Genomic DNA, 19,664 nt, shown 5'->3' with positions numbered 1-19,664 from the left:
GTCCAGCCACGCCCTCAGCCTTTGTCATCAGTGCTCAGTGGCTCCCCAAGAGTCAGTGACTCCAGTGAACCTGCTTCACTTGCAACTGTTAGTAAATTCACAGCCTGCCTAAGAGAGGAGCCAGGAGAGGACAGAAGAGATGGGCCAGAGCGAGAGGGGAGCTGAAGAGAACAGACGAGAAGTCCTGGGACCCCCCACGAGGGCTTCTCAGGGACACCCAAGGGGAGGGTCCCGGTTGCTCTAGGTATGGTTTTCAAACTTGCTGGGCAGAACACCCAGAATGATAAATCCACAAAACGCAGGTAACTTTTGTTATCTGCCACCCTCACCTTCAACCCTCTGAACTTGTCACTCAGATCAAATCTGTTCCTTGACATCTGGGGTCTTAGAGAGGCGCAGAGTTCTTTACACAGGTGAGCAATGGGTAAATGCAGAAACTGCTCTTATAGACTGTGGAGCTACAAGATGGGGGGCCAGGGGAGGTCCCCTGGGATGGTTATACCCAAGTAGTGGGGACCCCATGCTTTGAAGTTTCAAGCCCTGCCTGGGACAAAGCGAAGCTTGCCCCCACTCCTACCCTCATCAGGGATGCCCAACGTGGACCTGACCTTCTGAGCCATCCGACCCTGGCATGCCTTCCCCAAGTCAGAGGGAAGCTTCTGTGACCTCTGAGATTAGAGGGTCAGTTTTTGGATGGAGGCACTGTCAGTGCTTCTCCAGATGGAGGCCAGGAACCACAGTATTACCTGCGCCCGTGCGGGAGGCAGAAGGAGGCGACTATCTAAACCTGCCTAAAGAGTGCGCTGGTGCTGGGCTCTTTCCTGAGAGGGGAGCCAAGTCCACAGCAGATGCCTGGGCTATGTAGGGACCCGGCCCGCCTCACCTGTGAGTGTAGGGTCCCTGGAGATTAGGCTCTGCCTTGGGCTGGCCAGCATGTGGGTACTGGAGCCTCAGAGGGAAGCTACCTGCTACCAGGCATCTGAGACACCCTGAGCGTCAGGAGCCAGGAACCCAAGAAGAGGGTGGGGCTCTGAACTGCTCCAGGACTCTACAAGGTTAGGGGGTGGCTGTCAAGCCTGGAGGTGGAGCAGAGACAGGTGAGGGGAGAGTTTGCAGGGTCCTCTGACACGCAGACTGCCACCTGCCCTCGAGGCCACCCATGCCGCCACTGACACCATGGCATTCGGCCTATCTCCCCACCGCACAGCGACGGGAAGAAGAAAGCGCCTTCGCACTTTGCACCCTGGACAGGTCGCTAGGCCCAAGGGTTGGCAGTCTCAGGTTCTATGGGAGTCAGCTACATGGAAACAGTGTGCAGTGAAGCCCACCCTAGGGAGGCAGCCTTCCTGAGGCACCCTGAGATTCCTTCCTGTCAGTGCTGCGAAACTGGGAGAAAGAGGAGGCCACCACCCTGAGCCAAGGAGATGGGTCAGCAGGGTCTGGGAGTGCAGCTTCTGACTTGGGAATGCGGGAAAGGTGAATTGGGACTCAGTTGCCCCGGGGAGCAAGATCCTTGCCCAGCTGGGACCCAGGGTGGGGACAAGCATGGTCCCTTCGCAGTGGGCCACTTGGGCAGCCCGGGGCCCTCGCTGGGACCAGTGGCTACCGTCACTACTTCAGACTTTAATCACACACAGAAATGAATCACTGTGCCCACTACAAGCCTCACTCTCAGGTCCTCAGGCTGCTTGGAATTCAGTGAAATGAAAATGTCCACCACCTCCTATGACCGTGGGGAGAATGGGCATTTTGGGGGAAGGCTTTGAGAACAACTTTCCAGAAATTATCATCAGGGAAAGGGAGAGGAGCAGAAGGCATATGCTTCTCCAGCCCTGGGTTATTGGATCCCCCAGAGCCTTCACCTCAGGGCCAGGGCCCGTGATCCCAGGTCAGAGGGCTGACAGTAAGGCAGTGCCTGTGGGAGGTGGGGGGAGGGGGCTGCTTTCTGAGGGCAGGGGCCCAGAATTGAGGGAGAAAGCAGGATAGGGCCTCTTGTTGGGCCTTCTTTCTAGATTTCCCTACAGAAGCCCCTGCAGTAACTGGGGGAGGGGCTCTGAAACCTGCAACGAAGTTCTAAAGCCCCCAAGGTCCCGTGCCTTCTGCTGGGTCCTGAACCATGCTCCTGTGGGTGGAGGAAGAACCCCTTCCCACATATCCACAGAACTGGGCCAAACAATCTCTAGGAGGTGCTGACAAAAGAAGGGAATGGCACATGAGGACTGGAGCCCACTTTTAGTATTGTCTTTTGTGTTCTCACTCAGTAACTTTGCAGAGGTTGAGAATACTGCAGGGGAAATAGAAAAGGCAGAAGTTCCACCTTCTAGATGGTGTCTCGTTAATGAGGTGTGAGCTTGGAGGGGCTAGTCATCAGAAGTGCTCCAGAGGGAGTGGCCAGGGCCTGAAAGGCAAGGCTCTGTCTCCTAGGAAGGAGAGAAACCCCCCTGATGGCTTCCTGATGGAAGGAACCTGGGGATGCTCAAGCTGTTTGCTGGGGGTGGGGGTAGGGTACTGTAAAGCCCCTCAGTCAGTGAGCTGAGTTGCTCCCTGCAACATCTGTATGGGTGGCTTTAGGGAAGAAGGTGGAAAAACAAAAACAACGCGCAGGAGCCACAGAGCAGGACTGCTGACGGCTCAGTCACACTTAAGATAGCAAGATACTAACTTTTGAACTAAATCACATATCATCTCAGTTCAGGCTCTGTGTACACACATTGTAGGCACTGGAGGGTTAAGAACCATTCCGGGAACTGCATGTCATCATTAGCAGGCCTGGGGGACCACACTTTAGGCTGGTGTGCCCCAGCCAAAAAGTGGGAGCAGCTTAGATTGGCAAAAATACAGGTTCAAAAATAAAATCCACGTCCATTCTGAGCTGACCCCAGAGCTACACTCTCCACGAGAACCTGGGATCACGACACTCTGGTTAGCAAGTGTAGAAAGCTTGGCCGCAGGTAAAAGAGCACCTCTGAGCCCCAGCCCCACGCAGGGAGGTTGCCAAAGGACGCGCTGGCCCAAGGCAGACTCTCCCAACAAAAGCATGCACAACATTTGCCGCCAGAAGTGGAAACGCAATCCTCCGGGGCTCCATGCCTCGCCATGGAAGGCCCTAGCAGGTTCCAGTGAGTTCCAGGGCAGCATGCCCCCCTCATGCCCAGGCTCATGAGCACCTGACAGGATGCAGATGGTAGGTTAGCGGCTGTGGCCCCAGGCCTGCCACTGTTGGGGAGACCAGACCCTGAGACACTTAGCCTTGCACAAGTATCTTCCAATGCCCAGGCTTGAACTTCCTAGCAGAGCTATTGTGCTTTGAGAAATTTATGGAATTAATACGTCAGCATAGGTCTGAACAGGTGAATCCTGACAGATGCCTATGCCCAACACGGCCCTCCCTGAGCCTGCTTCCCAGTGCCCAGCCTCCAGACTCACAGGGGACGGGCCCTGAGATGAGTGGGGCAGGCAAGGCAGCCGGCCCGGTGCCATCACAGGGAGAGATGCCCTCATTGTCAACAGCCCAGCAAAGGCCAAAGCAGCCCTGCCCCTGCCCAGGGACAGAGCCAGGAGAGCCCAGAATCCTTACTCCTGCAGCCTGGGCCCAAGGGATAGAGACAGCTCCAGGCACCTACCTCAGTGACCTGGGACGAAGGCCCCAAGCCAGCATCTGCTGGGGCCCTTTAGGGGCCTGGAGCTTCCAAATACATGAACTTGAGAGGTTCCTTCCATGATTCATGTGACCTGGGGGCTGCCTTGGGAGGGATTGGGTTAGGAGGGACAAGGCCACAGAGCCTGAGTCCAGGCACTTACCTTGACCTTCGCAAAGCTTCTTCATCAGGATCTTGCACTGTGGGTAGAAAATTGCTGATCAGGAGGAATCACAGGAAACATAGGAAGAAAACCCCCCAGGGATGTGGACATTGAGTGCCCACCAATGATGGAACAAGTACTGCACCCCAGCCTCTAAATGGTGGCAGGGAGAGGCTGTGTGCTGGGCAGAGGCAGGAGGAGAAGGGGGACACAGAGGAAAGGGTAGAGTTGAGAGGAAGACTCATAAGTTCCTCTTATCCCAGCTCTGGGCTGTCATTTTTCCCACAAGCCACCTGGCATGCATGTGGCCTAATGTTGCAGTCAGGAAGCTGGGCAGAAGTCCAATGTCATTCAGCACCCAGCCCCTAGGGACCCAGAGAGGCTCAGCACACCGCTAGCTCTCTGTGGAAACCAGCTCATCTTCAAGGGCAGAGGCTGGGGGTGGGGGTGGGGGTTGACTCCCTGGCGTCTGCTGGCCTTAGGACGGTTGGACAGGGCCCTCTGGGCCCCTCAGCATCTCTCGTGCCCCACCCCCAGCCTCACTTACTGTACTCCGTCCCTGTCATCTGGGCCAGGATGCGGAAGGAGCGAGACTGCAGGTTGGAGGAGCGGCGGGCCCACTCGTCGGCCTCATCTTCCGGCTTGTTCTGGTTCTTAATCACAGCCTGGTACACAGGAGAGGCGCTGTCCACTGCCAGGTCTTTAATAGGAAGGCTCCTGCAAGGCAGAAAGAGGCCATGAGTGAGGGCTAGGCTGGAACCCTGCTCCTGCCATCCCCCATACCCCCGTGGTTCATCTGCTCGCACCCCCTGCTCCCTGCACACCGGTTGGTGGCCCCTACTTGCCTCAACTCCCCATGTCCTTTACCCACTGCCATCTGAAAGCCTGAGTCAAGGACTCGGCCTGGGTCCTCAGTGCTCAGGGTGGCCAAAGCGAGATGGTGATTCCTCTCAGATCCCTCTCAGCAAACCCTGCCCCTCCCCGGGCTAACTCCACACACAGGCCTGAAGACCCACTCACATCCCAGCCCTCACCCTTCCCTTGGGATCTCCTTTAAGGAAAGAGGAAGCGGAATAGGTCTTTTGAAATAATTTCAACCTCCCTGAACAGCTCCTGAGTTTGGGGCAGGGTGATGACAGGCCATTCGGGGGACTCAGAGGTTTCTTCAGGGTCAGCTCCTTGTCCTCCTCACACCTTTGGATCCCAAAAGTGAGCCACCAATGCCACGACTGCCCTGAAAGTGGACTGGGGGCTTCTGCTCAGCAAAAATGGGTAGGCTTGGTGGAGAGGTGGTGTGAGAAACAAGGCAACCCAGGTGTGTGTGGCCTGGCACTGCCTGCAGATGATGGGGGTGGGGGGGTTCTTGCCTGGGGGACCTGGGGGAAGAGCTAAAAGGAGGATCACTCTTCCTCTGCTCCACAGCAGCCCAGCCTTTGGAGGGGAACCTGGCGACCTTCCCTCAGATTCCAAGGGTCTGGCACATAGTATAGGTGCTCAAACTTACTTAAGTGAGTGAATCCTACAGCAGAACCAGAACCAGGCCCCAGAATCTCTTGGGTCCAGTGCCTCCTAGCCTGAATCAGACTGCAAGGCAAGTTATGCGGTGCCCACTCACCCTGGCCAGCAGGAGCTGGAGGGTCCTGACTGTCCAACCTACCCTCCCAGGAATCAGGGTGGACTTGGGACAAGTTCACAGCCAGCGCAGCCTGGCTCTCTACCTTATGGTCCAGTGGCCCAGCGCTCTCCTCTTATAGATGCGGAAACTGAGGTCCAGAGCAGCTGACCCACTAGCTCCAGGGGTAGGGGCTTTGTTGAGTCAGAACCCAGTCTTCCTGGCTCCCAACCCACTGTCCTTTCCATCAAACCACAGTGACTCAGTTTGGCCCTGTTGGGGCCTTGCACACCCCGGATGCTCCATGCCTGGAAACATGGATCAGTTCAGACACTTATTCTGTCTAGCGTCCCCTTGCCTGCTGCTATGACTGCCTCTACCTACCCTCCAGAGGGCCAGCTGGCTAGGGAGAGGGACCTCCCCATGTCTACTAGCCTCTCTGCAAGGAGTGAAATGGAAGCATTGGCCTACTTTCCCAGGATCTCTCAGGATTGGTCCCCAGTGTCTGGCTCAGAGAATGCTCTGAGAGCAGAGGTGGAGGAAGGTGACGAAAGGTGGCCAAGACTGGGGCAGAGCCCCCTACCCCAACTTCCCTAAAGGCTCTGCCCTGCCCTGGAGAGCTACACGTACTGGCAGCCTGGGGAAGACCAGCAGATCCCTCTGGGGTCCAGCAAGGGGGAGCCTGGAGCTGCCCAGAGAGCAGAGGAGAGAGTGGGATCTCACTGTGAGAGGCCATTTCTGACACAAGGAGGAGTCCCAAGGGTCCCAAAACAGAGGCAGGATCTGCTACTTCTGGGTGAGACGTATAGTAGGAACACACAACCAGGACTCCTTGGTCTGCCTGAAGGGAAGGATGAAGTGTGGATTGTGCCATGGGAGAGGGAAGGTGTAGACCCAAACCTGGGCCCTGCCTTGAGCATGGCTACACAGCTTTGTGATCCAGAATGCAGACGGAAGGTGTGTGCTGCCACTTCTCTGGAACGTGCCCTTGAGGTGCTCCCCTGTTCCTTCCACACTTCCAAGGGCTCAAGAAAGCTCCCAAGAGTGAGTCCTCTGAAACTCACATTGTTGGCACCACTTCCCACAATGGTGTGCGAAGACCAGGGACTTGTGCTGCTGCCACGACAGACAGTGGGGGTCAGATGAAGGAATTCCTGCTCCTTTGAGACTCCCAAGCTCAGGGAGAATATGCATAGGGCCCAGGACTGGGTCTGGGGTTACTCTAGAGACACTCCCAGTATGGTCTTCTCACCACCAAAAACATTCCACGGTCACCGCCGCAACATCAAGGTCACCTCTGGACACTTAATTCCACTGTATGCTGTCCCCAAATCTGACTCATCTTTCACCTTCCATGGGTGGTACTGGCAGGCACTGGTTCCTCCAGACCCACCTTCCATGAGGATCCTAGGAAATGGCCTCCAACGGCCCCCTCATTGCCCTCTTCCCTGAATAATTACCCAGTGTGTGTTCAGACATTCAGGTCTATGCTGTCCCAGTGCAGACAGGAAAGGCTCTGGGTGCCCCCACAAAGCACAGACAGAGGGTACACTTCCAGCCTTGGGTGCAGGGCAGGCGGTGTGAGGTCATCCCTCTGATTTCTGTGTCTAGAGTGACATTACTTGAGGCGAAGGCTGAAAGCACTTGCCTGGTATAGGCTGTGAGCATGTCGTTTGGCTGTGAGGTGGGTGTGAGGGAGACCCCGGACAGAACCGCTGTCCTCAGATATATCCCACCAAACCCACACACCATCCCTCAACCAGACAGACGACGACGACGGAACAGATACTGTGGGGTCTACTTACGCCAGCGGCGACGCCCTGCCAAGCAGAAGAAAGCCCAGCAGTGAGTGTGGGTCCATCAGGGGATGGAGAGGGGCGGCGCGCACGCAAGGGAGCAGGGTTAGGGTCAGAAATGAGTTATGGGAGTGGGGCGGATAAAGGAGGAAGAGAAAGAGACAAAAAGAAAACTGTCAGTGAGGAAGGAATCATGGGCATTAACAGCAGAAACGGAGACCTTATGGCACAGAGGGGCAGCTCTTACCCACCAGCACCATGGTAGCATCAGCCCAGCAGGGCCAAGTTAGAAGGAGGGGGGAAGCATGTCGCTTCCCAGGCACACAGGGGAAGGGAAAGGGAGGGATGGGGAAGGGGTAGGAGGAAGATGGGAGAGGTACTCTGAAAAGCCTAGATTAGGTCAATGGTGCGTCACGTTAAAATAAATCCCGGGTGCCCTAGCGGTAAAACCAAACGAGAGCGTTTTTTTCCCGAGGTGTAGAAAATATAAAGTTAGTGAAGAGCAGCTCTGCCATTATTTTCCACTGAATTTCCCTTTGGCGACGTTGGCGACGTTACCACTTTTAAGAGCACAGCAAGGACACACATGGCAAACAAATGTTAACAGGAAATCCCCGTTAACTTTCTGGCTTAGTCAGGCAGACTTGTTTTTCTGGGTACATATGAGCTAATGGTTGTGTTTTTAAACTTGCACGGTCGTATTTTCTCCTTTGAACGGTGGGATTAAGTAAATCAACACTGTGCAGGGTTGTGCAAAATAGCTACAGCTCTGAGTCTGGTGGGTTTGAGACTCATGGTTCCAGGGCAGGGAACTTCTGCCCCCTGGTGGCCCAAAGGAAACCCCGTGTGCCCGAGAGGAGAGGCTGGAAGTCCACAGAACATTCTGTCCTTTGGTCCCCGGAGCCTGCCACGTATAACCTGCGTGTGGCATGTATGTCATGCCCACAAGGGCTGGGTTCTGCAAAGGCCAAACACTATAGGAGTTATCTGGGACTTTTTCCCTCTTACAACATCTGTTTTTCCTAGCTTCGGGAAAAAGTATAACCATCATTTTAAGATTTTGACTCGGGGATAAGGTGTTGCCCAAAGAGATAATCGGTCAATTCTGAAAGTCAACAGCAATGATATTCTCAAATAGAAAACAGTGTGCGCGCGCGCGCGCGTGTGTGTGTGTGTGTGTGTGTGTGTGTGTGTGTGAGAGAGAGAGAGAGAGAGAGAGAGAGAGAGAGAGAGAGAGAGAGAGAGAGACTGAGACAGTAGACAGACAGGGAGCAGAAAGAGAGACAAAGAAACAGAGCCTGAAAGAAATAGAGACAGAGAGGAAGGCAGATATAAAGAGACAGAGAGACACACACAGAGAAAAAGACAGATACAGGGAGAGAGAGAGACTAAGAGAGACAGAGAAAGAGAGATTTTCCTATTAATATTTGCACTATTAGCAGTTTTTTCCACAAATGGTTTTCAGCCAACTCTTTCCCTAGTCAACACTCACGTTCGTCAATCATCGCTAACAGGCAAATTCCAGGAACCAAGGATGTCCTAAGTCCCATTGCTCTGAGACTGGGCTTTCCTGGAGCAAACAGGGGGAGGGGGCAAGAGTTCTGGATGCGTCCCAGGCTCTGCAGTGGGGCTGAGTGCCAGCAGCGCTTGGATGGTTGGCCCAGAGGCCCCCTCCCAAACAGGAAACCTAGTCACGTATTTGCATTGCTCTCATCCTTGGAAGAAAGCAGTAACTTCCCCCAAAGAATGGTTTAGGTTGTGAGAAGACTGGTTTATCCAGAATGTGACCCAGGATTCCAGAAGTTTCTTTCTAAACCAACCCCCTTGTGGAGACTGGGAAAATGCAGAGGCTGTGAAAAGCACTTGGAACCACCACCATATTCTTCAATCCTCCACCCTTTTAAAGCTGACTGTGAGACTGATTCTGAAGAGAGAACACAGTGTTCTGGAAGGGCCCTGGCAAAGCCTGGCTGTCCTCCAACGGCCTTGCCCTGAGAGGCCCAAGATGAGGGAGGAAAGCTGGTCCCGATGCCTAAAGTCTTTGATGGCGCCCGGCAGCCTGGTACCTTGGCCTCCACGAGTGAGGAGCCCCAGCCAATGGTGTAGGCAGTGAATGATGAGCGACTGTGGAGGGGAGGCGCTTACCCACTGAAGTCACTGCCTTGGGCCTGGGCCTGCCCCGCAATGGCGTCCATGATGGCATCCTGGGAGTACATGCTGATGGGTGTGTTGTACTGCGCATGGATGATGGTGGCCTTGCCACCCAGCCCCTTCACCTCGATGGGCTTGTGGGTGGACAGGGCAGAGTCCTTCAAGGCGCTGGGGTTGAACCGTTCCTGGTAGTCGGCGCTGGGGGAGGGGAGCATGGGGAACAGAGGAAGAAGAGGAAGGGAGGTGGAAGGAGAAAAGGGCAACAGGTGGTGTTACACAGAAGGTCAAGGTGAGGGCTGGTGCTGGAGAGACCTCCCAAGGCCTGATCCCGGGTAAGTTACCCAAGTCCCCTGAACTGTGGACAGCTGGTTCTGGTAGGGGAAATCCTCAGCACCCTCCCCAAAGCCCTTTGCAGAAGGGTTTCCTTGCCCATCTTGGCTTTCCCAGATCCCGGAAGATCTCAGCTCAGCTTGAGCTACAGCTCAGGGTCAGCAGGGGGTGCCAGGCATTGAAAGTTCTCTCACCACACCAGCATGGAAGCAGAGACAAAAAGGGCTGGGGGTATAGGGGACAGGAGCTGGGCCATGAGTGAGAGGCAGCGGCAGCCCAAGCAGGGTCCTAAATGCCCCAAAGGCAAAAAGCAGCCCCACTGGGCACCATGGAGACTCGGAGTCAGGTTCCTCCACGAAGGGGCTCATCCTGCTGGCCACCCTCTCTCTTGCCCGGGGCTCTGCTCCTCCAGATTCTTCAGTGCAAGTGTTTCTTCCTTGGAGCAGGATTCAGGCTGGTGAGTCCCCCTCTAGTCCAACTAGCTGTGTGGCTGCAAGTCTCTGCCAACCGGGGCTTTCCCCTCTAACAGATGAGTGCACTCTTGGGGCAAAGAAGGTCAGGCGCAGCCCTTGTACGGGGTCCCACCAGGACAGAAACGTCTTCAGGTTCATGGGGAACCCAGCATCAGCTCGGCACGCACTCCACCCACCACCCCCCGGAACGGGCCTGCTGGTCTTATGCAGCTGCAGCAGGAAATGGGGAATGGAAAGGACGCATCAGACAGAGCCCTAGCACCCCTCCCCGAGGCCTCCACTCCACACCTGCAGCTCCACACGCATGCAGCCTCACTCAGGGCCGCGAATGCACCCCCACTCACACATGCACACGCAGGTACCCATGCAGACGCAGGCGCACGCCGTCCAGACTAACAGATGCGGACACATGCGAGGATAGGCACACAAGCGCACACACATGCTTTCCTTTGATACTAACTTGGCTGGAGAGTTGGCTACCACCTGGGAAGGAGAGAAAGAGCAAAGAAGACAGGGATATCAGAGTGAGGTCCCACTGGGGGGCCCTGAGCGCCAGGACCATCCTCAGACAGGCCCTTGTGGAGGTGGTGCCAGCCCTGACTGGCACTGGGTGAGGAGAGTGCCAAGGAAAGGCAGCAGAGCTCAGAGTCAGGGTCACAGCCTCTGAGTTTGGGTCAGAGGTGATGATGTCAGTGTTTCCCCATCAGTAGGTTCACAGCCCCTGAAGCTCTGCCAGGGATAAACGTTTTCTAGTCCATCTTCATGGGTGCTTGTGTAGGCTGGAGAGCCCAAGAGAGGGAGATGGAGAAGGAGACAGGACCAGCTGTGATTGCTCCAGGTAGAGCCAAGGCCAGATGTGCCTCCCAGCCAGACAGCAGCTCTGGACTTGCCCTTGTTTAATGGGGGCCAGCTCTGGGAGTTCTGTTCCCTGAGCAGGATTGGCAGTGTGGCGGGGTTACCCACACATCCAGCCCCGGGATGTACTCTCCCTCCCGGAGGAGGGGCAGGCAGCCCTGGCCCCTAAAGGCCCTGTGCACGGTCACCAATGCAGGATGGAGGAATGCAAAGCCTCGGGAGAAGCACGGGTCCAAGGCTTACTGCAGGAAAGGCCCCAGCCTAGGCAGCCTGGACACAAGATGAACCCCTCACCCTCACTTTTGTCTAGAGTGAGCCTCTTGGAGCATCATCTCCTAGGGGCAGGCGTTGCCTGCATTTGGTTTCCTTAAATGCAAATTTCTTGCAGGGCAGACCCTGACAGCACCAATGGCCCTGTCGGAAGAGGGTAAAGAGTAGAGAAGGTGGCCCCCAAAGGCTGCTGTCATCCCAGATCTGACCACTCCCGGCTCTGGCTGCGAGAGCCTGGGCCCCAGCTTGCCTGACCCTGGTCATTCCTTGGCCACCACTGAGGGGAGGCAGGCCAAAGCCAGGGGACCTCTTGCTCCAGGCCCTGCACTGTCTCAGAGCAGATAAAATTCCCTCTGTCCTCTAGCTTCAAATAGCGGCAAGTGGAGCTATATTAGGAAAGGTCTTCTGTCCCTTCTCCATTTCTGGCCAGTGCCGACAGCTGCACGGTCAGCTCTTGCCCTGTCCAGTCCAGTGGCCCCTGCAGAGGGCAGTGTTGGCCTGCTGGCAGGGGGGGTGGGTTGCTGCCTCTGCCCTTCCCACTCCCAGCACCTGGCATCCAGCACCTTCTTTGGCATTGACTTCTGCCCCCCGCTTCGCTTCTGCCTGAAGACTTGGAGGCTGAGAGGCCTGCAGCAGACGGCTCAGAGAGGAGACAGCACCCAGGTCTTGGGAAGAAGAAGTCAAAGATGTCAGGCCTGCCCAGGGGCCCTTGCACTTAGTGACTTGAGGGATATTGCCCTTCAGTGCCAGCTCATAGAGGATGAGCAGGGGGGGATTTCAGGGATGCTCCTGCCTGGCCCAGCTACCCTTGTACCCCTATTTGTTCTCTCCACTCCTCCAGAGAGGATTCAAGCTGCCAAGGAATCATGTCGCAAGTTGCCTAGGGAGGAGGGGAAGGAGACTCCTTTTGGAGCCAGGCAGGACAGAGTTCAAATCCTGACCCTATGTCTTCTTAGCACTGTGACTCTACACTTTCCTCACCCGCCTCAGCTTCAGCATCCTCGGTCACAAAATTGAGATGGTGGTGCCCACCGTATGGGTGAGCTGTGTGGATTACACAGAATCCTGCATGTAAAGCCCTTGGCGTGGGTTTGGTGTGTAACGGACAGATGTGAAGATTAGCATTCACCAACCCTGTCTCTTTCAAGCACTCAGACATTTATCAAAGGTGGTGGCCTCAACCCATCAGGACCTGGCTTGGCTAGCACAGGTCAGGGGCTCCACCCTTCCAGCCAGCATTGACTGGGGACCACAGCGTCAGCCTCTACTGCAGATGAAACACTGTACTCCTTCCCCTGGTCTGTCTCCCCTTGGAGAAACTGTTGACCTGCTGCTCAAGTAATAATATAACACTTGTCAGGTTCTGCACCAACTCGAAAGCACCACTGGAGCCATGAGAAGCAGGGGTGGGGCTGGCCTTTGACTTTCCTGGGCAGGTTGTCAGGTCCCTACCACCAGGAGTCAAGCTGACCTGGGACCAGCCCTGTCTGCTACTCAAGAACTGTGTGTGACCTTCAGCAAATCACTCACCCTGGGCTTCTATTTCTGAGTGATAAAATGGAGAAAGCGATGCCCAACTCTAAAGTTGCTGAGAGGGTGTATTGTTACATATAGCCCAAGACTGTCACAGGGCCCAAAGTCCAAAGCGAGGGCTCTATAAGGGGAGACGTTACTGTCACTAAATGCAGGCCTTGTGGAAGTCTCAAACAGAGGCTGACTTCCCTGCCAGGGACCAGCCCAGAGAAGACCAGAAAAAGCTTCCAGCCCATCCAACACAGAAGGAGGCCCTTTCTACTCTGCCATCCCTTGAGTTTTCTGGCAGAAGCCCCTTGCTGGAAAATGCCCAGAGGTTTATGGCTTTGCCAGTTTGGTTCAAGGAAGCCAGGATGCAGGTGCCCCGTCTATGGAATGTCCAAGTCCAAGTACCTTCAAGAGCAGAAGGAGGGCTTAGGCGTGGGTCAGACAGACCCAGGTTCTGATTCTGACTCATGAGGGCATCAGCCATGTGACTTCAGGTAGCACACAGCAAGTGTGCCGGAACAGAGCTCAGTGCGGTGCATGTGGAGTGGCCCCCTTTCTCCTCCAGGTCCTGCTTCCTTGCCTTGTTATATTAAGGGTCAGTCCTACAAGCCCCTGACACTCACTCCATTGCTGAATCTTCTGCACCCAGCTCAAGTGCTCCCTCCTCCAGGCAGCCTGCCCAGAGGACTCCTGGCCCTAAGGAACTTGGTTCCCACCTCTGTAATTCTTCCCTGCTCCTGCTTTAGGGCTCCTAGAGGGGACCAGCCTGAGGCTTGCCCCAGAGTTCCTGGAGACAGCAAGCTTCATCTTGTCCTGGGGGAACGAGGGGGTTCAACCCAGGGGGTGTAAACATATTGGGAGTCAGTGTCTCACATTTGGGTCTTGCTCAGCCACTTAGTAGCTGGACATCTGGACCTCAACTTAACTTCCTCTGAGCCTCAGTTTCCCCCTCTGCCGGGTTCAGTAGGTCACCCCAGGCTGTGCAAAGCAATGACACAGCCAGCTCACGGCAAACATACCAGCAGCATCATTGCTTGTATGGCTCTCATCTTGTGCTGCCCTCATGAGCTGATTGAGGCCAGCTCCTCGCTCTGACCGCCCGGCCAGGCCTCTGTGAGCACTGAGGACCCCGGTGGTGGCCCCAGACCGCCAGCGGAGAGCTGCGCACCAGTTACCTACCCTCCTGGGAGTCCAGCACCTGAGGCCTTCCCTCGGAGGCTCATCTGATACATCTGAGCCATCTCCCTCAGGGTCTCTGCTGAGTACAGGCCAATGGGGTTGTTATACTGCCTTGGCTGGCTCGAGCCCTGCAGGACTTTCGGGCTGGGTGAGTCCGGGGCTCCCTCCAGGCTGGCCTTGGCCGGAGGGCTACCCCACGGAGGGCCGGGGTCAGAGGCCTCTGTGTGTGAGGAGAAGACGGAGGTCTGGGAGAAGGAGGAGCTAAAGGTCTGCCTGAGCTCCGGGGTGCCCGGGGTGCCCAGGCTGGCCCTCGCCTCTGGGTTGGGGCTGAGCGCCGCCAGGCTGCCGTTCGTGTCCTGAGCAGGGTCCTGGCACAGGGCAGCGCCATGCAGGGGAGAGAGAAGAGAGCAGTTAGAGGCTATGCATGTCCCAGTGCATCTGCATGGACCTGAAACAGAGGGGTTAGCTTGAGCGCCCAGCAGCCTGCAGCCCACTGCACGGAGCCCAGGAGGGGACAGACCAGACTCCTGAAAGGAAGCATTTGATCAAGGGGAGGGAGGGAGGCAGGCATACAGTCCCTGGCCCTGAGGCTAATATCCCCTTGATCAAAGTGCAAGCCCCATGCAGAAAGCCAGGCCAAGCCAGCCTGCTTACAGGGCTGGAGGAAAAGGGGGTGGGTCTCTGGTGGTTGGGGGGAACCCCCTCCATCCTAGATCTGCTCCCCGTTCCCCTGTGTGGAAGCACATGGTGGGCACAGCCCAGCCTCCTACTCCATTGACCCCCTGTTGAGATGCCCCCACATGGGCAGTAAGAGGGCCCCTGGGGCCAGCGGTGGACGGGCAGAGTGGAGGTGTAGGGGGGCATTGGGGAGCTAACATCTGGTTCCTACATTTGGTTCCCACATTTGGTTCCCATCTCTGCCACTTCTCTCAAGCAGCCCTCTGCTGTCACCCACCCCAAACCCCAGGTCAGCCTCTTCCTCTCCCCTCCCCCAACCCTGCCTATCACCCACTCTGCCCCACTGTACAGACAGGGATCAGCCTGAGGTCATGCAGGGATGGGTGGGGAGTGGGACCCTGCAGGAGGGGTGAGGCGGGCCTCTCATGCTCTTGGCCAAGCCACTTGGGCTTAAGGGGTTGATCTGCTTAGAGGGAGCTGGGAAGGGGCGGCAGGCACGGTGGTGAAATGTGCCCACCTTGCAACTGCTGTTCAGCTACTCCCAGCACTTCTGAGTGGGCTAATGGGGTATACAGTCAGGAGGGGAAGTGGAAATCAGAAGGAGAGATCCTGTGTCAGAGGAGAAGCTCTGAGGGGCAGCAGGCCCCTCCATGCCTGCGTGGCTGGCTCAAACTGGGGGGCCCCGAGTGTTCATGCCCCAGTCACCCCCTTCCCAGCACCCTCAGAATGAGGGGCCGAGCCTTCCAGATACTTGTCCCCATCTAGCTGGGAGGACGATCGCTGTCCTGAAAACACTTCCTATGCTGGTTTCCCACAGGCCCAGCCCCACGATCTGGGGCATTGGCTCGCACCCCCCCCCCCACTCAGTATCTTGTTATTTCATGGGGGCTTGGATGCCTCTCCTTGGAGACCTGCCCCACTTCCCTCAGGGCCAGCCATGGCAGGGGCAGGGGTAGGGCAGGGCCGATCCCAGAATCTTGGCCCCACTGGGCAAAAGTCCGGCAGGCAAGACCACAGGGGGACCACAGCGGAGAGTGGAACCTGCCACAACAGTCAGCACCTACCTTCTGGTGGGGGATCACCGGCAGAGGCGACTGGACTGGGGGCGCTGTTGTGGAGATGGGGATGGGGCGCTTCGACCTGGAGACACCAGAAAGGGGACCAAGTGAAGACAATTGCTGCTAAGACCAGAAGCCCCTGCAGGGTAGGATTGGTGACAGGAGAGCATCAGGAAGCCTGAGGCCCACTGTCCACCCCACAAACTGGACGACCCCAGGAAGGCACTGGGCCCAACCAGGTTGGAGAAGCCATGGCCCTTAGGCATTCTGCACCCATGGGCCTCTGTTAGGTCCTTGGGAGGCCATCTGGGGTGAAGAGGAGGCAGGGAAGACCCTGGCTTTCAGGCCTGACGAGCCAAATGATGGCAGTAGTGTGGCCGCTGCACCCCCAAGCCTCATGTGTAAACTGAGGTACAGATGTGGCAGGTGTTTGATGGTGGCTTGGGCCTGTCCTTCTGGTCCAGAGGCTGTCCTGACTTTCCTGTGCAGTCCTGTACCCCAGGCTGGGCCCATGCGACTGCTGTCAGACAGCCCTTCTCTCGAGCTCCTGGTGCCCACACCCCAGGCTCCACCCCCTGTTCTGGAGAGCTCCCACTTACTTCTGCAGCGTGAGACTCAGGTTGTAGCTGGCAGACTTGATCTTGTTCTGGGCTTCCAGATGGGTCATCGTGTCTGTGTTGACACCGTCAATGGCCACCACAAGGTCGCCCTGGCTGAGCTGGGACTGGGCAGCCTTGCTGCCTGGCGTGATCTGAGAGAGTGACAGATGGGGGGTGAGCATACAAAGGGTGGGCCTGAGGGTGGGCCAGTCCTCGGGGAAGGGTCGCCTGGGATCATGCAGTAGAGGCCCGCCATTCCCTCTCTCATTCACTATGACCAGCACTCACTGCTCACCAAGCCTGATTCCTCTTCCTGGCCCACAGCCACCTCATTTCCTAGTGCTCTGTGTCTGAATGCAACCGTCATACTATCTTGGCTTGGGGAATGTGGGCGGAAGCAATGCATGCCCCTTCCAGGCCTGCCCCTAGCCACCATCCTTGACATCCTGCACTCTCTTTGCTTGTCAGCTGAGTGGATGCAGAGGACCCAGAAGAGGACAGCTGAGCCACTAATGGAGGGACCTGAGTCCTAGAGTTACTGCTGGGAGGAGAGATGATGAAGAAGTACTGCATCAGATGTTGCATGAGTGAGAAATAAGCTTCTGCTATTCTAAGCCATTGAGACTTGGGGGGCTGTTTGTTACACCAGTTAGCCTACTATAACATCTGCACCTTCAAAACCCATGGAGCACTTTGCAGGCTCCAAGAAAGAGGGAATATGTAACAGCTAAGATTGAGCATCACCACAGAGACTCTGCTAGGCAAGTAGGCAGGACAAATGCACCCTCATAAAAGCATCCCAGGGCAAGTGCCTACTGCTACCGTAGCAGGTAGGCAGAGATGGGGAAGGCATCAACTCAGCCTGGGGAAGCAAGGTCAGCTGGGACATGGGGCAGGGTTCAGTGCTCTGTGGTTAGCTTCATACATCCAGAAGGGGAGGGTGCAGGTGTGAGCCCACATCCCAAATCCTACACATTCATGACATCACAGAATGTTAGAGTCTGGGGGACCCTACCCCACACAGCGTGATCACACAGAATGCTATAGCTGTTGCACACCAAGAATACCCCATCTGATTTCAGGAAGGCCACACTCCCAGGACATCCTGTGGGATGTCACAATAGCTCAGACCGCACTCCCAATGACATCATGCACAAAGCCAAATTTTGCCTGCCTGGCCCTCAGTAATTTGGTAGCAGCTGAATTTGGTAGTAGTCTCCCCTGCAGTGATGTCACTCGAAGTGCAAATTCTGGAGGGCCTAGGGAAGTCACTGGTTAAAACTTGATGGCTTGCCCCTAGTGACATTACATGGAATGTGATGAAGCTCCACTTCTAAAGCTGTCTCATAGAATGTCATGGAGACTGGCTTTATCCCAACCACCCTCCCCACTTGATACCACATGAAATATCATGTGAGCCCTACCCTCCACTGATAACACAAAGAATGACTTTATGACTTGATCCCCATGACATCATACGAAGGCCCCTCTGACATCATGTGGAACCCCCCCAACATCATGTGGAGGCCCCCCAGACATCATCGCCCCATGACATCATGTGGAATGCCATAAAGGCCTCGCCCCCAGTGATGTCATAGGAAAGCAGAGCCTCTGGGAGCCACCCCCCATCAAGTTGTAACTGGAGGATATTCCTTGGCTTTTCTTCCACAACAGGCCCACAAGCCAGCTCTCTGTCCTGGCTTCTCTAGACACACCCCAGTTACTTTCCTGTCTACACCCCAGGCACAAGGCTGGCTTCTAATGCTGGCAGAAGCCACTTTCTGCCCCAGCCTTGGGGACCATCCTAGAAGTAGTCCAGAGAGGACCTAGGGAAAGTCCCACACCCTGGGTGCCAGGTCTGGGTGGGCCTCTGGCCAGGCCCTGGGTTCTCAAACATGGATGGAAGCCTCCTGCTCCCGGGGCCCCTCACAAGGAACTTTCATCCAAACCAGGGCCACCTGCAATCCCCAGCCTCCAGCCCATTCCCAGGTGGGTGCTACAGGGCAGGCCAGGAAGCATGTGTGCTAACTTAGTGATAGCAGGGAGAGCAGGTGAGGCCTCGCTGTGGCCCTGCCCTTTCAGCCCCAGGCACTGTGCTATTTTCCTAAACACTGGCCACCCTGTGCCCAGAGTAGCCTCCCCTCACCCCCAAATCTGCTGAGATGAGAAGGATAGTAGAGAAGCAACCCACAGACTGCCAGGAAGTCACATCATCTGGTTTGGCCTGCTCTGCTGGCTCCTACTGGGGTCTCTTGAAACTACTTGGGCTTTCCCAAAATACACAGCCCATATCCCGAAATTCACAGCTGCAGGGAGCCTCTACTGAAGACAGGAGTATGTTGTTTCCTTTGATTGAAGGGGTTGAATAAAGGGTAAAAAACAACAGAGCAAAAGAAAACACTTTCTAGGCTGAGAGAGGACCCCTGAGGGCAAGCTGAGTTGCCCAATTGGGCTTGTGTGCAGAAAGTCACCTTTCCGTACACCTTCTGGCTTCACATTCAGGCCAATGCTACCCCCAACACTTTTTTATAGCCATCTGAAGCACTCTACAGTGAGCACGCACGTACCCACCACGGAAATTCTACCTTAGTATTTGTTCAAGTTGCTGTGTCACATGTCAGTTCCCCTGTCCATCCGTCAGTCCATCTTAGATTGGAAGCATTGCAGAGAACATAACAGGTTCCAGAGTGCCTCCATTCCGGGTGCATTGCACAATGCCTCTGTTGTCCTAGCGGACTGCCCACAGGGCTCCTCCCCACCAGGACATCCCACACTAGGGCTCCCATACCGTAGAACGCCCCCCACCAGGGCTGCCCCCCACACCAGAGCTCCCCTACAGCAAGACACCCCCCACCAGGGCTCCCCAGATGCTTCTCACCATCTACAGAGAAGGGGGCCATCACACTGCAGCAAGGGGCTCCCAGGTGAGGCCACTCCAGACCCTGAGACAGAGGGACATGCCTGCAGAGGGGATGCCTGCCAGGGAGGAATGGAGCTGTGTCCAGAATATCATGGAAGACAGTATGAGCAAGGACACCAGAATGACATCCAAGAGTTGCGGGGGCCAGATCAGCCAGGACAAGCTGGAGGACTATCTGGAATGCTCTCCCTTTAGAGCTGCCCTCGGGACACCTGTCACCCTCAGGCATGTGGTAACCATACCTTCCTACCTCCATCCTCTTGCCTGGCCCTGCCTGGCTCTCCGTCATCCTCAGGTATAGACTGAGGTGATCCTTGTTCCCTCGGAAGTGCTCAGCCTCCCCAGGGCCTGGTCAGTAGCCAAGCTTCCTGCGGGGAGCGCTGGGCTGGCTCCTGCCTGCCCTGGCGCCTCTCTTCCTCCA

General features: G+C 56.1%; 1 protein-coding gene across 9 annotated transcripts in view; it reads right to left on the bottom strand.

The window, feature by feature from the left end:
• LDB3 (LIM domain binding 3) overlaps positions 1-19,664 on the bottom strand; it is a 58,730-nt gene that overhangs the window by 31,625 nt on the left and 7,441 nt on the right. For 3 of the 9 annotated variants that reach the window (XM_029932058.1, XM_029932061.1, XM_029932064.1), the window contains exons 3-8: positions 16,324-16,475; positions 15,731-15,806; positions 10,624-10,646; positions 9,355-9,558; positions 4,349-4,518; positions 3,802-3,838 (exon numbers count right to left, since the gene is read on the bottom strand). In XM_029932058.1, the coding sequence (XP_029787918.1) occupies positions 3,802-3,838; positions 4,349-4,518; positions 9,355-9,558; positions 10,624-10,646; positions 15,731-15,806; positions 16,324-16,475 (662 nt within the window). Of the gene's footprint in view, positions 1-3,801; positions 3,839-4,348; positions 4,519-7,218; positions 7,234-9,354; positions 9,559-10,623; positions 10,647-13,988; positions 14,357-15,730; positions 15,807-16,323; positions 16,476-19,664 lie in introns of all 9 variants that reach the window. The other 6 variants (XM_029932056.1, XM_029932059.1, XM_029932063.1 and 3 more) reach the window with 3 other exon arrangements.

This window comes from Suricata suricatta, chromosome 2 (genome assembly GCF_006229205.1).
Source record: "Suricata suricatta isolate VVHF042 chromosome 2, meerkat_22Aug2017_6uvM2_HiC, whole genome shotgun sequence".
Classification (NCBI taxonomy): Eukaryota; Metazoa; Chordata; class Mammalia; order Carnivora; family Herpestidae; genus Suricata; species Suricata suricatta.
The sequence above is the reverse complement of the archived record's forward strand: the minus strand, read 5'-3'. Positions and strand labels throughout refer to the sequence as shown.